The following is a 19,693-nucleotide window of genomic DNA, read 5'->3' as shown; positions in this document are numbered from 1 at the left end:
TATTTATTGACTGTAGCTCTACCTTCAACACCATAATCCTATCCAAACTCATTTCAAAACACCCAGACTCAGGAGTCAGCATAAGTCACTGGATCCTCGACTTTCCGACCCATGAATCAGAATCAGTGAGAATATATCCTCCACAATAATCCTCAATCCCACTGCCGTACAAAATTACATTCTCAGTTCCAACCTGTACTACCCACCCACTCACGACAGTGAGGCCAATTCTGCTCTAACTCCATCTGCAGGTTTGCCGATGACGTCACTGTGGTGGGCAAATGTCAAACAATGAAGAGACGGTGGACAGGAAGGAGATGGAGAACTTGGTACCATGGTGTCAAGACAACAATCCCTCCCTCGATGATAGCAAGACGGAGGAGCTAGTTATTGACTTCAGGAAGCATGGTGGTACATGCCCCAATCAGATCAATGGTGCCAAAGTGGAAATGGTTGAGTGCTTCAAGTTCCTAAGAGTTGACATCACCAACTATTTGTCCTGAATGAACGCCTCTGCTGCCACAGGAGACTAAGGAATGTCAGCATATCCCAAAGACTCTTACCAACTTCGACAGATGTACCACCTGAAGCATACTAGAGCAAGTCACGTCACGGCCTGTTTGGGAACAGTTCTGCCCAAGACCACAATACGTTGCTGAGAGTTTTGAATGTAGCCCAGTCCATCATGAAGACCAGACTCCCCATCATTGACCATCACTTAACACTGCCTCAGGAAAGGAGCCAACATAATCAAGGACCTTTTTTCACCCCAGTCATTCTCTCTTCTCCCCCTCACAGTCGGGCAGAAGTCACAAAAGCTTGAAAGCATGCACCACCAGACACTGGAACAGCTTCTTCCCCTCTGTAACCAGACTACTGAATAGTCCTCCCATAAGATAGGGTGTATTCCCCCAATCTTCCAACCTACCTCATTGCAGACATTGGACTTGTTCTGTGTAACTGTTACAGCTTACAAGGCTATAAACTATTTTCTGCAACCCTGGCATTTTTCTCTCTGCACCACCTGTTGTACCAGAAGCTGGAAGATGGAATAAGGTGGCAGAGCTCTTCTATAACCAGTATGGGCATGAAGTTTCACGGACCTTCCTGTATATTTCCACAAACATCGGGGAAATAGTTGCTGAGGAAGTTGTCTCTTTGCTCCCAGCTCTGGGTGACTGCAGGGTGGCTCTTACCTGTCACAGTGTAGAGGGCAGTGATGGACAGCAGTATCACCACAGCGACATATATATTCAACCCCAGTGCCTCGCGGATAAATATGGCTCCTGAAAACATGTCAGCCTGAAAGAGGGAACACAATTACAGTAGGAATGCTATCCTTCGTTTCTTTGCTCTTGCAAATTTTTCCTGCACCAGCTTGCATCCCAGAACAGGGAACCAATTCCTGCATTAGCATAGAGTCGTGTGGAGGTATTATCGGCACTCCAGCTCACCATATCCATGTTGACTATCACCTCCCCATCTACACTAATCCTACACTGATCCCATTTTCTTCTTTCCCGATTCTAACCTTCACAAAATGCATTAGGAGCAAGTCATAGCATCCATTGACTCACCATTTCTACATATCTTTGAGATGAGGGAGGAGACCAAAGCAACCTGTGGAAGCCCACACAGTCATGGAGAGACTGTGCAAACCCCACACAAGCATCACCTGAGGTCAGACACAAGAAGCTGGAGTAACTCAGCGGGACAGGCAGCACCCCTGGAGAGAAGGAATGGCCGAGGTTTCGGATCGAGAGCTTTCTTCAGACCCCTCTGTGAATCCCCTGTCACTGCTCCCCCCTCTGTGAAAACGAGAGCTCAGCAACATCCTCTCTCACTTGAGATCAGGATTGAACCTGGGGCTATGGCGTTGTGAGGCGGTGGCTCCACCAGCTGCACCTTCTAACAGAATCTGCTCATACAACTGCTTAACCCCCTGAGCATTTGTCATAGGATTATGTACATCATTCCACGGGAGTAACAGCAACACTATTTATGTAGCCGCTTTGACACTGCACTCCGTCACGGGAGGAGTTAGTGACCCAAAAAGACATCCATGTTTTGGAGAGACTCGATGGATGCATGAAGGGAAGGGGGAGAAGAGGGTCAGGTTGAGATTGTGGAGTGCATGACTTGGAGGGGGGGGGAATCTGTGGATGGTGACACCCACATGCGCCTGCTGCACTTGTTGCTCTGGGCGGTCGAGGTTGCGGGAGGTGCCTTAAGGATAAAAGGGGAAATCCTTTAAAACCGAGATGAGAAGAACTTTTTTCACACAGAGAGTGGTGAATCTCTGGAATTCTCTGCCACAGAGGGTAGTTGAGGCCAGTTCATTGGCTATATTTAAGAGGGAGTTAGATGTGGCCCTTGTGGCTAAGGGGATCAGAGGGTATGGAGAGAAGGCAGGTACGGGATACTGAGTTGGATGATCAGCCATGATCATATTGAATGGCGGTGCAGGCTCGAAGGGCCGAATGGCCTACTCCTGCACCTAATTTCTATGTTTCTATGTTTCTATGTGCAGTCAGAGCCACTGTGGACCATTCTATAGAAGGTATACTGTGCAGACACTGTGCCACGTTGGGGGGAGGATTGAATGCTGGTCCCAGAAGCTGTCGAGCATCTTGAGCGTTGCTGGTCCAGGTGTGGGAGACTTTTCCCAAATATTTAACCTTAAAAAAACAAGAGTAATCAATCCTCCTCAGAATCGTGTTTATTCCAGTGAGATCACCTCTCGTTCTTCTCCAACATGTACGGGCCCAATCAACCTGACCCCTTCATCTCCAGAAACAACACTGGTGAACCTCCTCCACACCGCTCCTGGTCAAAGAGACCAGGTGGCGTCTCGCCAGTCTCCTGAGCTGCTAGAATTCCACAGATGGAGGAACAGATACTTAGTGAGCATATAAATTCCTGGAAATCTCATCAAGATCCCGTTTCCCAACTAGTTGCCCTGTTCAATCCATTCCCGTCACTCAGACAACAACACTGCAAGCTGCAGGGGCTCACCATGACCACGGTGGGTGACCCACAGGAGGATTGGCCTTTGTAACAAGAGTGCACCAGCCACAGTATAGGGAGATTCTGGTTGCCCAGCCTCCAGAGTCCATGGGTTCTGCCACGGGGCAAGGGCTTGGATGAGAGGGCAGCAAAATGCCTGACATAGTGGGAGATCGAATGGGCTGCATAATGGCGCAACTGGTAGAGCTGCTGCCTGGGTTTTCGATCCCGACCATGGGTGCTGCCTGTGTGGAGTTTGCATGTTCTGGGTGAGCTTTCACCCGCTGCTCTGCTTCCCTCCAACATCCCACCTGCAGTGTTTGGCATCTGCTCCTGGCCAAGGTCAAGGCTTCCACTGTTGCATGGGCAGAAGCAGCCCATCACCTGGGTGTTGAAGTGGGGGCTCAGACCCAAAGAGTCATAGAGCTACACAGCATGGAAACAGACCCTTCAGCCCACCTTGTCCATGCCATGCCTTGTCCATGCCAGACCCTTCAGCCCACCTTGTCCATGCCAACCAAGTTGGTATTCTGGACCAGGCACATTTGCCCGCTAAACCCTTCCCATCCACTAATCTGTCCAAATGTCTTTTGAAATTTGTAATTGGATCTGCTTCTTTACCTACTTCTGAATGAACTGATAGAACTACCCTCTGAGTGAAAAGGTTGCCTCTGAGGTCCCTCTTGAATCTCTCTCCTCTCACTTTATGTCAATGCCCTCTAGTTTTAGAACCTTCTACCTTTGGAAAAAGATTGTACCAGCATTCATTTAATCTAAGATCCTCGTTGAGGTCTCCACTCAGTCTCCTATACTCCAAAGAAAAAGTCCCAGCCTATCCAACCTCTCCCTAGAACTCAAGCCGGCAAGTCCATGTAACCAGGAGCCAAAAATTACCCAATGGGCCGAATGGACTCCCACTGCAGGGTGATAACTAATTAGTAATCAAAGAACTTCAGTTGCAAGAATTCCAAAATAAAAAGCTCAAAATACTCAATGGGTTAAGCAGCATCCGTGGAGGGAGGAACAGAGTCAATTTCCAAGATCCTTCTTCAGAACTGGAGATGGATCTTTATAGAAAAGGTATTTAACCTTCTATCTCCACAGATATTGCCGTACCTGGTCAGTGATGCAGCAGTGGGCGGCACAGCGGCAGAGTTGCTGCCTTACAGCGCCGGAGACACGGGTTAGATCCCGACTATGGGTGCTGTCTGTATGGAGTTTGTACGTACTCTCTGTGACCACGTGGGTTTTCTCTGGGTGCTCCGGTTTTCCCCAAACTCCAATGAAGTACAGGTTTGCAGGTTAATTGGACCGGTAAAAAAAAAAATGTAATTGTCCCTAGTGTGTGTAGGATAGTGCTGGTGTAGTTGCTGGTCGATGCGGACTCGTTGGGCCGAAGGGCTTGTTTCTACACTGTATCTCTACAAATCTAAAGGTATTGTGTGGGGAATTAAAGGTGTGGGACTGCTCTGGAACAAGGAAACTGTTACTGCAGTTGGCAAGCAAGAACAGAGAGAGGTTGATGGACCACAACAATGTTCCTCCTGTAGTTTCATTTACACAAAGACAGTTGATGGTGTGCAGAGATTGTGAAAATGGAGTCCAATCCCCTTGGTTTTTATACCGGCAGATGGAATGCACCAGAGCTACAATCATTAACTCATTAACCTACAATCAGTAACTGTCAGACACACCCATGGCTCACTGCCATTTGGAAATTGTAGAGCAACACCTGGCCCTGACCTCTGAGCTCTAGTTCACAAGTACCTGTGGTTCAAGGGACTGCCCTGAGTGACTGAAGCTATTACATCCTGTTATTTTAGGTGTTTAAGAAGGAACTGCAGAAGCTGGAAAATCGAAGGTACACAAAAATGCTGGAGAAACTCAGCGGGTGCAGCAGCATCTATGGAGCGAAGGAAATAGGCTGCTGCACCTGCTGAGTTTCTCCAGCATTTTTGTGTACCTGCTATTTTAGATGTCAGCTAGAAAGAAGGCAATGAAAACTTGTGAAAGCAGTTGGATCAATTACCCTGCAGTTCCATCCCGTCTGTAACTCAGGGTGTTGTACGCAGTCGATATTTATATCAGATTCAATTTTAATTGTCATTGTCAGTGTACAGTACAGAGACAACGAAATGCATTATATGTCACGTATCGAGAGACAAATTGAGACACTGTGTGTAAAGCGGTCTTCAAACCATAATCATAGATAATGAAACAATGAACAGTACAGCACAGGAATGTCTGTGATGAACATAATGCCAAGATAAACTAATCTCAACGCCACATGATCCAGATCACTCTATTCCCCGCACATTCATTTAAAGCCCTCTTGAATGCCACTATTGTATCTGCCACAACCACCATCCGTGGCAGTATGTTGCATACATCCCCTACTCTCTATGTAAAAAGTCAGATGGAACCATAAAGTCATACAGCATGGAAGCAGGTCCTTTGCCCCACCATGTCCATGCTGACCCTTCTATACTAATCTCATTTACCAGCACTTGCTCCATAGCCTTCTTGCCCAGGCATTTCTGGATACTTCTTAAATGTTCGATTGCAGCCACCCTCTGAGTGAATAAGCTCTTCCTTGGATCTCCCGCAAACCTATACCTTCTAATTCTTTGCCGTGTGGAAACATTTACTTCTCTCCACCCTATCTTGTTGTGTCAGGTCATCCCCTCAGACACCTCGTCTACAAGTAAAACAGACCAGTGTCTCCAGTCTCTCTTCATAACTGAAAGGTTCCATCTCAGGCAACGTACTGGCGATTCTGCACCCTAACCAGTGCAATCACATCCTTCCTATAGGACGACCAGAAACTGTACACAAACACGGTGCCTCACAAGAAAGTAGGAAGTCACTATAAGCTAATGGAACTGACTTTTAGCCTGACTAATATTGTAAACAGTGAATGGGGCAGAAGTGGGAAACAGTTCCACTCCAGCTGGGCAAAGCCCTGACTGGACCCACATGGAGCAGTGTGAGCAGCGGTAGGCACCAACCTCACCAAACATACATTGTCCTTGCAGTATCAGATTACCAGAACGATGCCTGGACTCCAAGGGTTCAACCATAATGGGAGGTTATACATATTGGAGTTGTACTCCACATTGGAATTATATTAGAGGGTTAGTGCATTTTAGAGATATTTCCTACTTTAGAACACAGATAAGGTAATTTGACCCAGCAGGCTGTGAATCAAATGTTCATAAAGTGTAGGAGCAGAATTAGGCCATTCGGCCCATCCACTATTCATTCAAGGCTGATCCATTCTTCCCTCTCAACCTGTCAATATCATCCCCATCTGCCCCATTCCCCTCTCCTTATTTCCCTGTGGCCCTACAACGTATATTCCTCACACCTGCCCACCATTCCTTTGTCATGGCCCTACACTCCAGGACCAGTTACAGGAGCTAATTAACGTCCTTGGGATGTGGGGAGGAAACCAGAGAAGTGGGGGGGGGAAAGCCATGTGGTCACAGAGAGAATGTGCAAACTCCACAAGAACAGCACCGGAGGTTAGGATTGAACCTGGGGCTGTGAGGTAGCGGCACTAACTTCTGCGACATCGTGGATCCCTTATTTGGAGGTGGGGCCTTGCTCGTGAACACCGGGACTGGTCAGAGTAGCTGAGTTGGTGCTCAGGGTCGGTGCTAACTTACCGATATCTTGGTAAATATGTAGAGGAAGAGGGAGAGGACGGACAGGTAAATCCTGATCCGGTTGCCTCCGAATCGTTTCTTCAGGTATTCCGGCATTGTCACAACCTGAAGGGAAAGAAGGCGGTCAGAGTCGGGTCCCAAACCCGGAAAGGGACGGGTGGACTGTGATCCTCGGCCAGCGAGCACGGGGACCGTGAATCAAAGTGCTACTTACACCAGCTCTGATGTAGATGGGCACAAATAGCCATCCCAGGACAATGACAATGACCAATGCCTGTTGGGTTTATAGCAGCAAAAAGTTAGTATTTCATCACAAAGTAATCCCAGCAAATTATATTAATGATGAGGACTGAGAGAAATCTCACGGCTTTGACAAAAAGCACTTCAATAACTTTTGTTGTACGAAGGAACTGCAGATGCTAGTTTAAATCGATGATAGACACAAAATGCTGGAGGAACTGAGCAGGGCAGGCAGCATCTATGGACAGAAGGAATGGGTGACGTTTCGTGTTGATGCAGAGAGTCCGCCGGCTATGGGAGTCAAGATCGTCCCGTCAACAGAGGGCTCGAGGCCCCCGACTTAGGGAGAGCAAAGGGAAGAGATTGAACTTTCTTTTGCCTTCCATCACAGTGAGGAATGTGGAGGAGTCACTGTGAATGTTCAGTTCAGTTTTATTTGTCATGTGTAGGTTAACACAGGGTCAACGGTACAATGAAATGTGTTTGACAAAACAACGGGTCACCTCAGCAATGACATTACAAGGATTAAAATAAGATAAAATAAGATAAGATAAAAGTGACATTGGTAGGTAAAAGACAATAATTAATAAAATAATCAACATGTATAATATGTTTATGAGTTCAGAAGCTTGATGACCAGATGGTAAAAACTGTTCTTAAGTCTGGTGGTACGTGCGGCCTTGCTCCTGTATCGTCTCCCTGACGGTAACAAGGAGAACAGTCTGTGTGCTGGGTGGCTGTGGTCCTTGATGATGCTGTGTGCCTTCTGCAGGCACCGCCTGTTTATGTTAAAATGTGTTTTGTGTGTTCTGTTGATTTTTATTTGTTTGACTGACTTGGCAAATGGAATTCTTCGTATGTTGCAAAACATACTTGGCTAATAAAGTATTATTGGGATTATGATTGTGATTGTGTGTCCACCTTTGATTTAAACCAGCATCTGCAGTTCTTACTTGCACGTGATCATTTAGTGCCCAGCAATTAGACATTGAAGCATCAGTCAGCTTTGCCGGTGGACCAGTGTAATCTGACTAAACATAAAAACATGGAAAATAGGAGCAGGAGTAGGCAATTCTGCCCTTTGAGCCAGCACCGCCATTCAATATGATCATGGCTGATCATCCAAAATCAGTACCCTGCTTTCTCCCCATATCTCTTGATTCCGTTATTCCCAAGAGCTAAATCTCATGGCCCTGTCCCACGGTACGAGTTCATTCCAAGAGCTCTCCTGAGTTTGCCCTGATTCGAACTCAGAGATTTACGGCAATGGCCGCTTGTTGGTACTCGGGGCTCTCGTAGACATTTTTCAACAAGTTGTGAATGTCATCCTCTGCCCAGCCCTCTCCACTACCCACTGAGACCCCACCTTGCACCCAGGCCCAGTTGAAAAATCTTCATGAATCTTCCCGAGCTTACATGCCGTTAGCGAGTCTTCCCGAGTACCTGCCGTTAGCATTATGAGCCGCTAAAAGACGTCCCCGAGCTCCGACGTACCCGCTACATTCATTCTCCATGCTTACCACGAGTTTGTTTTTTTTTAAACTCGGGAGAGCTCTTGGAATGAACTCGTACCGTGGGACAGGGCCATAACTCTCTCATGAAAACATCCAGTGAATTGGCCTCCACTGCCTTCTGTGGCAGAGAATTCCACAGATTCACAACTCTCTGAGTTAAAAAGTTTTTCCTCATCTCAGTCCTAAATGGCCTACCCCTTATTCTTAAACTGTGACCCCCCCCTGGTTCTGGATCCCCCAACATAGGGAACATTGTTCCTGCAACTACCCACGGCTGTCCTCAGCAGGAGACACGTGGCGCGTACGTACGTTCCATTCAAAGCCGCCGGTGGCTAGTCCTCCCGCGGCACCGTTCCCAGCCAGGCCCACGAAGTGCCCACTGCCAATGTTGCTGGCAAACAGAGAGGCCCCAATCTGAAGGAGAAATAAAACAGTGTTAGGACAGTGCAGCACAAGGCATGGGCGCAAGGAGAGGAGACCTGCCCAGCCCTCTCCACTACCCACTGAGACCCCACCTTGCACCCAGGCCCACTTACATAGAGTCATCGAGTTGTTGGGCTCAGAAGTTGGTTCTTCAGCCCATCTCGTCCATGCTGACCTTGATGCTATTCTACACTAATCTCATTTGCCCACATTATGCTCCTAAACTTGTACACCTTCCCGATCCATGGACCTGTCCAAACACCTTTGACATTTTGTCATTGGATCTGCTTCTACTGCCTCCCCTGGCTGCTAGTTCCAGATATTCACCATCCTCTGTGTGAAAACCTTTCTCTGCAGATCCGCTTTGAACTCCCTGGCATCTTGAACCCGAGCACTCCAGTTTGAGCTTCCCCTGCGGTGGGGAGAATACGTTTTCTATCCTAACTGAGCCTCTTTTCAGACTTGTGCGAATGGTGCAAACACAGCCGATGGTGCGAAGACAGGCCCTTCAGCCCATTGAGTCCATTCTGCCCATTCGCCAACCATCAATCAACCGTGTACACCAGTTCTAAGTTGTCCCACATTGTCATCCATTCCCGACACACTAGGGGAAGGTTAGAGAGGCCAATAATCAGGTTGAAACACCTGGAAGAAACCCACGCAGTCACAGGGAGAAGGTGTAAACTGCACCCAGACAGCACCCGAGATTAGGATCAAACCCAGGTCTCTGACGCTGTGAGGCAGCAGCTATGCCAGCCAGTGGGGGAGGTCATTTAGTTCAGCGATACAACACGCAATACAGGCCCACCAGTGATCCCTGAACACTAACACTATCCTAGGCACACTAGCGACAACGGACAATTTTACCGAAGCCAATTAACCCACAAACCTGTACGTCTTTGGAATATGGGTGGAAACTGGACCACACGGAAAAGAACCCACACAGGTCACGGGGAGATTATACAAACTCCCTACAGACAGCACCCGTGGTCAGGATCGAACCTGGGTCTCTGGCGCTGTGAGGCGGCAACTCTACTGCTGCGCCACCGTGATGCCCTTCCTCTCCACGGTCCCCTCAGGCTTCAGCTCCTTGACCATGGATTTAGTCACCACCTCTGATGTTGGTATTTCTGGTTTGCATCTGATAACGTTGCTGTGAAACATAGTGCGATGTTCCCACTTTGCAGTGTTGCGTAAACTCAAACTTTTGCTGTTGTTGAAATCTCAGAGTTTACATTGGACCTATGCCCAGTTAATTGAAAGTCCTTCTCCACAAATGATGCAAGGCCTTATCACAGGCCTATCACGTTTATGTATTTATTGATTGTGTTGTTTACAAAACATATGCGCAAGTATTAATTAATGGTGAAGCTTCGTGTAAAACGACATCTTCACAATCTGATGACATTGGCTGAATTAATGAGAAGATTGCTGATCCATCAAAACTGTTGTCATCGCGAGATCCACAGCCGACCCTCCTCTGTCCTCTAACACCACTCCTTCTGCTTCTTGTAACGCCATCATTCCAAGGTATCATTCCTCTCACTCCCCCTGGTAATATTACGGCCTCTCCCTCTCGATGATAACACTCTCTCACTCTGACAGTGGGTTCAAAGCCTCCCTTCCTCCCTCCCACGGTGATCACACACCCCTCTGCCGTCACAAGCCTGTAAGGCTTTCAGTCGAGGTCTACTTACCGGCCACCAACTCATGCTCCTGCCCGCAAGGAAGAAGCCTCCAACTGTGCCTCGATTACTCTGCACCATCGCCTGTTGAAGCAGGAACACGTGTGACTTAGTGTCGAGCGCTCTTGTCCACAAGTTACATCACTTCATGGTTTTTTTTTTACACAACATTTGAGCATTGATTTAACATTGAGGAAACTTCAGTGGTTTGACATCCTGGACTACACTGTCCAGGGTTAGTTGTATAAAAGTATATTTAGTATTGAAGAAAATCTGTTTGACTTGTAGTGTGGTGGTGGGTTTAGTTTTGATTTATTTCATACTGTACCTATTATTGTAAAGAATTTAATAAATTGTTTTTGATTAAAAACGTTCCAGGGTATTCCTGTGGTTGGCCGTGTCTCCGGACTAGCCCCTGCAGTTCAACGTGGGAGGGAGCTGTGTGGGCAAATGTGAAACCAGCCTTCACCAACCCTGCACCCCCACAAGTCACTCCCATTCCTCAAACTCCCCTGGTCCTCTGATCTCCTGCCCAGCAACCCCCAACCCCACTCTTGTCCTCTTTGCTGCCACTAACAATACAGACCCTATGTCTTGTTGCCAGGGTCCATCCGCTCACCCGCTCCATCCATCTATCATGGCGACCTCCCCAATCTCCCCCAACATTTCTGCTGACCTGCAACTCGTTGCAACTGCTTGGCGATGCATGGGGAGGGTGACCAAATTCTGTCGCATTCACACTGTTGGAGTGCAGAGTTAGAGACGGACATGCAGGGAATGGAGGCAGAGTGGTGCAGGGATTGGAGGTAGAGTGGTGCAGAGTGGTGCAGAGTGGTGCAGAGTGGTGGCAAATGTGTGCAGCGCAAGAGCCGCTACCTCACAGCGCCAGAGACCTGGTTCAATCCTGACTACGGGTGATGTCTTTACGGAGTTTGTGCGCTCTGCCTGTGAACACCTAGGTTTTCTCCAGGTGCTCCGGTTTCCTCCCCACTCCAAAGACAGGTTTATAGGTCAATTGGCTTCTGTAAATTGCCCCTATGGTGCAGTATGCAAACGTCACTTAGAACTAGTGTACGGGTGATAGACTCAGTCGGCGTAGACACAGTGGGCTGAAGGGCCCGTTTCCATTCTGTATCTCTAAATGGACTGGGATTCCGAGACACAAGCACCCTTCTTGTACAACAGTCACTAACCCCTGAACACCCTGGGGATGCAGCCCCTTGTGATGCTAAGGCAGGACGTTGTTGTGGAAAATCAACTTGGTTATTTAAAAAGTTTGAGAAAAATAATTTCCATGCTGGGTTTGATTGGGACGGGGAAATAGGACCTCTTAAACTGCCAATCATGAATGGCCAAAGAGCCTGCTTTCCAATCAGCCCCAATGGAGGAAGGAGATAGACGAGGGGTGGGAGCAGCAACTTTGAACATCGTTAAACCAGAGGTAGATACTTGGAACATGGAGCAGTACAACACAGGAACAGGCCCCTGTGGCCCACAATATCTGTGCCTAACGTGATGCCAAGTTAAACTAATCTTCTTTAACTGCATGTGATCCATGTCCCTCTACTCCCTGTATATCCACGTGCCTGTATGAAAACCTCTTACGCTGCCGCTGATGTATCTACTTCCTCCACCAACCCAGGCCGCACGTTGCGGGTACCCACCACTCCCCGTGTAACAATCTTGTCCTGCGCCTCTCCTTTAAACTCTCACCCTCTGGCCTTAAAATTATGCCCTCTAGTAACCATGGAGTCACACAGCAGAGATACAGGCCCTTCAGCCGGTCTCATCAAGTTCTATCCCCCAAGGTTGAGACTCTGTGAGGGCAGAACTGCTGGCTTCAGGGTCTGCGGGGGGGAGGGGGAGGTTGAAGGTGATGGCCGTCCAGTGCCACTGCCTGATGTATGCAGCAAGGGTCCTGGTGGGTCAGCTTGGGCCAGGTCACTACATGGACAATCGGCCACCGATGATTCTTGACAAGTGTGCACCATGACATCAAGGAGAGAACTAAGAAAAAAATTGCAAAGAACCCTTGAATTCATCCAAACCTGAGGAAGTGTTGTGATAATTATAAGGGGTTAGATTTAATATTGCATCATTACTATGGACCATTGCAAAGTGACGAAACTTTTAATGAACAGCCAAATTGGGCTGGGGAATGCTAATGGCTAACTTCTTAATGCAAGGTTCATCATGTTTATTTCTCTCTTGTAAAATCATTAACTGACTTCCTAACGCACTGGAACAAGTTCCTATTCCTCCATCTTACTCCATGGAATCTCAAAGCTAAATAAAGTCCAAAAGGATGGTCGAGAAGGCCGTCGGAAAATCTGTGGGGCAAGGAGAGTAGTCACCACCCTCAGCTCCTCCTCACATGTCACACACTGTCCAGACCTTGGAAATACATTGCACACTTTATCAATGCTGGGTTGAAATGCCGGAATTCCCTTCCCAACAGCTGATGACAAGCACATGGATGGGTGAAGATAGACACAAAATGCTGGAGTAACTCAGAGGGACAGGCAGCATCTCTGGAGAGAATGGGTGATGATTCGGGTCGAGACCCTTCTTCAGACTCTCAGTCCGGAACTAGTTAATTTTAACTAAACTAAAAAAATCCCAAGCCCAGCCCGGCCTGGCCATCTACCCTCAGCCTCTCTGCTCTCAGACCAGCCATCGTTGGTGTGGAAAGTACTTGTTGTCCTTTTCTTCATGGCCGCTGCTCTCACCTTCAATCCTCCGTGGGATGGAAACCTCTCTGCACATTCCCAACTTCAAGCAGCTCCCAATGGCAGCTCCGGAGGGCCCCCTGCAATCCTACCTGGCCCAATCCCACTCAACCATTCTCCTGCTGCCCACCTGCGATAGGGGCAAAGTGCAGCAGCTAATATAAATACAAAATATCCTTAGTGATATTAGTAACCTCGCCTTCTACATGGGCCTCCCATATCAAAACATCTCGGAGGAATTTAATGAGGCCATGGGCTGTTGGATCAAGGGACAAACACCAGCCCACAACACTGTTGTTGCTGCCCCTACACAATAATGCCAAGAACTTCAGTTCAGACACCCCAGAACAGTTTGTGCATTTGAATTCACGTTTTCTTTTGACACAGGAGGACATTCGGCCCATTAAATCTGTACCAGCTCCTGGGGCAATCTCATCAGTCCCACTTATTTTCCTGCAACTATTCCCTCTCACAGACACATTAAATCCTCTCAGATTCTTCCCACTCACCTACACACTGGGGACAACTTGCAGTTGGCAATTAACCTTCCAACTTCACGGCTTTGAGATGTGGGAGGAAACCGGAGTACCCGAAGGAAACTCACATGCTCAGAGGGAGAACGGGCAAACTCTACACAGAAAGCACTGGAGGTCAGGATTGCACCCCGGTCCATAAGGTAGGAGGCTGAAGCTCTGTATATGTGCTGCACCACCCAGGCACATATACATAGCCAGCTGCTTTCTCTCTCTTTGATTGCACCTTAAAATCTACAACTTTAGTCAGCTGTTCTATTATCTCCTTGTGTGCCTTGGTGTTAAATCTTTCTGTGATGGTGTTTCTTCGAGGTGCCCTGTTGTTTATATTTCAATAAGTGATTCAAAAGCTAATGAGTTGCCCGAGTTTACACTGCTGATGCAAGCATATGATAATGTATGTGGCTTGTTAAACCTGTTCCTTCCAACACTATGATCCACGTGGCATGGTGATCTAGTGGTTATATGAGCAGACAAGCCATTAGAGGGCATGGCTCATGTAAAACCAAAATATGCTAGAAACACTCAACAGGTCAGGCAGCATCTGTGGAGAGAGAAACTATTTATATTTCAGGTCATAAAAAATACTTCAATTTTGTCAAAAGCACATCGACCTGAAAAGTCAGTTTCTTGCTCCACAGATGCTGCCTGACTGCTGGGCATCTCCTGCGCCTGTAATTTGCAGCCTGGTCCTAATGCTTTGGAGAGATGTTCTCAAACCCCAATGGTTAGTAATGCCCCTGTCCCACTTAGGAAACCTGAACGGAAACCTCTGGAGACTTTGCGCCCCACCCAAGGTTTCCGTGCAGTTCCCGGAGGTTGCAGGTGGTTGCCGGAGGTTGCAGGTGGTTGCCGGAGGTTGCAGGTAGTGGAAGCAGGTAGGGAGACGACAAAAAACCTCCGGGAACCGCACGGAAACCTTGGGTGGGGCGCAAAGTCTCCAGAGGTTTCCGTTCAGGTTTCCTAAGTGGGACAGGGGCATTAGGGTTATGGGGAGAAGGCAGGAGAATGCGGTTGAGAGGGAAAGATAGATCAGCCACGATTGAATGGTGAAGTAGACTTGATGGGCCAAATGGCCTAATTCGGCCCAGAGTTGCAAGAACAGACTGGTTATGCTGTGGTTTGTTCTCCTGGAACATAAGAGGCTGAGGCCGACCTTACAGAAGTTTATAAAATCATGATGGGATTAGACAAGATGGGAGGCGGTCACAGTCTTTTCCCCGGGGGTAGGGGAGTGTAAAACAAAGGCAGAGGTTCAAGCTTAGGGAGGGATAGATTTAAAGGGAATCCAAGGGCCAACTTTCTTGCGCAGAGGGTGGGTGGATATGTGGAACAACATTTCCAAGAGGGGATGGCAGAGACAGGCACAATTACAATGTTTAGGACATTTAGAAGATACATGGATAGGAAATGTTGGGGAGGGGACACAAGTCGAATGCATGCAAATTGGACCAGCTCAGGTAGACAGCTTTGCCAGCACATTGTTTTTAAGAAGGAACTGCAGATGCTGGAAAATCGAAGGTACACAAAAATGCTGGAGAAACTCAGCGGGTGCAGCAGCATCTATGGAGCGAAGGAAATAGGCAACGTTTCGGGACGAAACGTTGCCTATTTCCTTCGCTCCATAGATGCTGCTGCACCCGCTGAGTTTCTCCAGCATTTTTGTATACCTTTGCCAGCACATTTCTGTGCTGTATAACTATGATTTCATTTCGGACAAACCACTTTGAATTTATTCTTGCTTGTTGGTAATAACATATTGTCAGTTTTTTTTTTTGGTCAGAGCTCTTGTGCCAGAGGATAGAAAAGATCCAGGTAAATTATTGTTTTAAACGTTTAAAACTAACGAGGCACAGACCAATACGTCAGCGTCTGTGGAATTATAGTAGGGTGTGATTGGTTTCGACATAGGGTGGAGTTTCACATCAAGGCAGTCGTGGGAAGGCTGTGGGGAAAGACAAGGCTCGTTCAGCCCAGACAGGGCAACATCAGACTGAGGAACACCCAGCACATTGTGTCCTGTCCGCTGGAACTGTAGGCAGACCTGCTCTATCTACACTGTGTCTGGGTCATTGAATGACAAGTTCTGGTAAAAGGAAACAGGCCATTGTTTGTAACAATGTGTGTAACAATGGCCTGTTTCCTTTATTATCGTTCACCTAGTCCACAGATAACAATGAAGAAGGGTCTCGACCTGTAACATCACCCATTCCTTCTCTTCAGAGATGCTGCCTGTCCCGCTGTGTTACTCCAGCATTTTGTGTCCATCTTCAGTAACAATGCCCTGTTTCCTTTATCATCTTTACTCTTTTGCATATCTTTCATTCATTTGTTCTATATCTATCGATACCACTGTCTATTTCTCTCGTTTCCCTTTCCCCTGACTCTCAGACCGAAGAAGGGTCTCGACCCAAAACGTCACCTAATCCTTTCCCAGGATGCTGTCTGACCTGCTGAGTTACTCCAGCTCTTTGTGTCTATCTTTGGTATAAACCAGCACCTGCAGATCCTTCCTACACTGTTGGCCGGGGCCGGGCTGAGGTGCACAAGCAGCAGAACGCACACCGACCTCGGGTGATGGACAGCTGTTGGCCCTGGGATCCAGATCCGGACGATAATTGGGCTGTATTGCAGGAGAGGAGAAAGTACCACAGGCCATGGCTCTTAACGTTAGCAAGACCAAGAAGCTGATTGTTGAAACAAGGAACTGCAGATGCTGGTTTATACCAAAGATAGACACAAAGTGCTGGAGTCACTCAGCAGGTCATGGAGGATGGGTGATATTTTGGTTGGGACCCTTCTTCTGACTGGTTAGTGCTGGAGATAATGGCCTGGTGCTTATCTGTGGGGTTATAGAAACATAGACAATAGGTGCAGGAGTAGAGGCCATTCAGCCCTTCGAGCCTGCATCGCCATTCAATATGATCATGGCTGATCATCCAACTCAGTATCCTGTACCTGCCTTCTCTCCATACCCCCTGATCCCTTTAGCCACAAGGGCCACATCTAACTCTTAAATATAGCCAATGAACTGGCCTCAACCACCCTCTGTGGTAGAGAATTCCACAGATTCACCACTCTCTGTGTGAACATTTTTTTTTCGCATGTTCGAGGGGTAGGTAGGGGGAGGCCCACACCACCCTGACCATGTTCTCATCTCGCTGTGTAGGAAGGAACTGCAGATGCTGGTTTAAACCGAAGGTAGACACAAAAAGCTGGAGTAACAGTCAGCATCTCTGGAGAGAAGGAATGGGTGATGTTTCGGGTGAAGACCTTTCTTCAGACTGGTTAGGGATTTAGGTATAAGGGAAACCAGATTATATAGACATTAATGTAGAGAGATAAAGAACAATGAATGAAGGATATGCAAAAAAAGTAATGATGATAAAGGCCATTGTTAGCTGTTTGTAAGGTGAAGACAAGAAGCTAATCCGACTTGGGTGGGGGAAGGATAGAGAGAGAGGGAATGCTGGGGTTACCTGATTAGAGAAATCAATATTCATACTACTGGGCTGTAAACTGCTCATTGCTAGCCTCAGGAAGAAGGTACAGAACCGTGACCTCCAGGTTCAAGAACTGCTTCTTCCCATCAACCAGCAGAGTCTTGAACCAACCAGTACAACCGTAACCACAGCCCTGTCTTAGCAACACCTACCATGGCCCTTGTTTAGGTTGCACTAGGTACTGCAGTTTACACTATTATGGTCTAGTTACCTGGTACTACTGATAATTTATTGTATTATTGTATACATTTAATTGTGTGATTGTATTAATATGTCGGTAAAGCTGCAACTAGTAAGAATGTCATTGTTCCTTTCTCAGTACAGGTGACGATTGAATACTCATGACTTAACTTTCACTGTGATCTTAGTTAAGAAAATGCAGGATTCTCACTTAGCCGGAGGGGAGCCCAGCGGCCCATTTTGCCTCTCACCGTGCCCTGCCTCAACCACTTCCACTGGGAGCTCATTTCACACCACTACTACTCTGAGTAAAGAAGTTCCCCGTCGTGTTACCCCTAAACTTTTGCCCTTAATTCTCAAGTCATGTCCTCTTGCTGGAATCTTCCCAACTCACAATGGAAAAAGCTTATCCACGTCAACTCTGTCCATCCCTCTCATAATTTTAAAGACCTCTGTCAGGTCCCCCCTTAACCTTCTGCGCTCCAAAGAATAAAGGCCTATCTAGTTCAAACTTTCTCTGTACCTTAGGTGCTGAAACCCAGGCAACACAAACATCTGGAGCAACTCAGTGGGTCAGGCAGCATCTTTGGAGAAAAGGAATAGGTGACGTTTTGGGTCGAGACTCGAAAGGTCACCTATTCTTTTCCTCCAGAAATGCTGCCTGACCCGCAGAGTTCCTCCAGAATTTTGTGTCTATCTTCGGTGTAAACCAACATCTGCAGTTCCTTCTTACAGATGGTGACAAGAGGCTTGTTTAAAGAGAAGGGATCTGGAGGAGAGGGAATGAAGAAGGGTGATGTTCCAATGGATCAGGTTTGAATTTCAACAGGAACTTTGATAAATCTCAAATGTTATACATTATATTGCCATCCCCTTCCCACCACCTTATTCCATCCCTCTTTCCTTCTCATTCTGCACCTGATGTGTAATTGAACACAAATCCTTTCATCTTGCCTCCTGTTATTTACTGCCGTCAATTTTCCACCCTGCCGTTTCAAAAGGTGCCCTGGGAGGTGAGGAGAGAAGAGGAGACTCCTAAAGGATGGATCTACTCCAGCAGGCTATGCACCCGCCTCTGCCCTTCAAGAAGTCGCCTGCAAAAGTTTTCAGCTTTTAAAACAATGAGACAAAACTTGTGATTACACTGTTGCCATCCAGCGTGACTACATGTATTGATTTTGTTCTTGTTTGTCTTCCTGATGCTTGGTCTCCCAGATATACCCGCCAACAAGTTGTCCTGGGCTCACGTATATCTGGGAGACCAAGCATCAGGAAGACAAACAAGAACAAAATCAATACATTTAGTCGCGCTGGATGACAACAGTGTAATCACAAGTTTGATCGTGCAATGGGTGACTGGGGTAAAGTTTCCCATCCACATGACATAGTTTTAGACCGTGCTCGAAAACTCGACAAACTTTATAGAGGAAAGTTTAACAACCGTTGCTAAAGTGCGTCGTGTTGTGCTCCAGACTCACCCAGATGCCCACAGCCAGGACCAACAAGAAGTAGATGACAATGACCGAGATGTCGGCTGGATTGTTGACGACCACCGAGCCATCGGGTGTTGGGACGGGGCCGGTGCTGAGCGATGCAGAGACGGTGCTGCTGTCCATGGCCGCTTCGCTGTGCTCGCTGCCACCAGAGCCTGGTAGAGGAGGGAGGCTCCAGGGCTGCGCTTTATACCTCGGCAGGTGTGGTCTTCCCGATTTACTGTTAATGATAAAACCCGGAAGCGGGCGGACCTGTACCACGCATTCCCATAGAGAGCGAGCTGGAGCTGGAGCTGGAGCTGAGCGGCCACGTTCACCAGCTCGCTGCCCCCGGGCCCGGGCACTGGGCACTGAGACTAAAGCGCTTCATCCAGGCTGTGTGTGGTGGGGCGAGGAGGGAGGACAGCACAGCTGGATGTGAGGGAGGCGCAGCTGGAGGGGTTATGGGTTGAACAGCTGGAGAGAGTACAGCACAGCTGGCCAGGGAGCGCAGATGGAGAGGAGAGGGGCAGAACAACTGGGGTGAGGGAGAGGAGGTGGAGGGGTGAGGGGGTCTAACAGCTGTAGTGTGGGTGGCACTTGGCCAGGGGCAAGGCAGCGCAGCCCTTTAGGGCCATTCCAATCCATGCCACTTCCCAGAGCAAATGTCCTGTTGGTCACAGAGTTTAACAACTCGGGCAAAATTATTTATCAGCATCATTTATTCTCCAATCTCCGAT

General features: G+C 47.8%; 1 protein-coding gene across 1 annotated transcript in view; it reads right to left on the bottom strand.

Moving 5' to 3' along the window:
• slc5a1 (solute carrier family 5 member 1) overlaps positions 1-19,176 on the bottom strand; it is a 37,260-nt gene extending 18,084 nt beyond the window's left edge. The window contains exons 1-6 of the mRNA XM_055655993.1: positions 18,960-19,176; positions 10,549-10,620; positions 8,738-8,842; positions 6,889-6,948; positions 6,675-6,779; positions 1,197-1,302 (exon numbers count right to left, since the gene is read on the bottom strand). Of these exons, the coding sequence (XP_055511968.1) occupies positions 1,197-1,302; positions 6,675-6,779; positions 6,889-6,948; positions 8,738-8,842; positions 10,549-10,620; positions 18,960-19,097 (586 nt within the window). The 5' untranslated portion in view covers positions 19,098-19,176. The remainder of the gene's footprint in view (positions 1-1,196; positions 1,303-6,674; positions 6,780-6,888; positions 6,949-8,737; positions 8,843-10,548; positions 10,621-18,959) is intronic.
• Positions 19,177-19,693: the final 517 nt, after the last annotated feature.

Source organism: Leucoraja erinacea, chromosome 25 (genome assembly GCF_028641065.1).
Source record: "Leucoraja erinacea ecotype New England chromosome 25, Leri_hhj_1, whole genome shotgun sequence".
NCBI lineage: Eukaryota > Metazoa > Chordata > Chondrichthyes > Rajiformes > Rajidae > Leucoraja > Leucoraja erinaceus.
The sequence above is the reverse complement of the archived record's forward strand: the minus strand, read 5'-3'. Positions and strand labels throughout refer to the sequence as shown.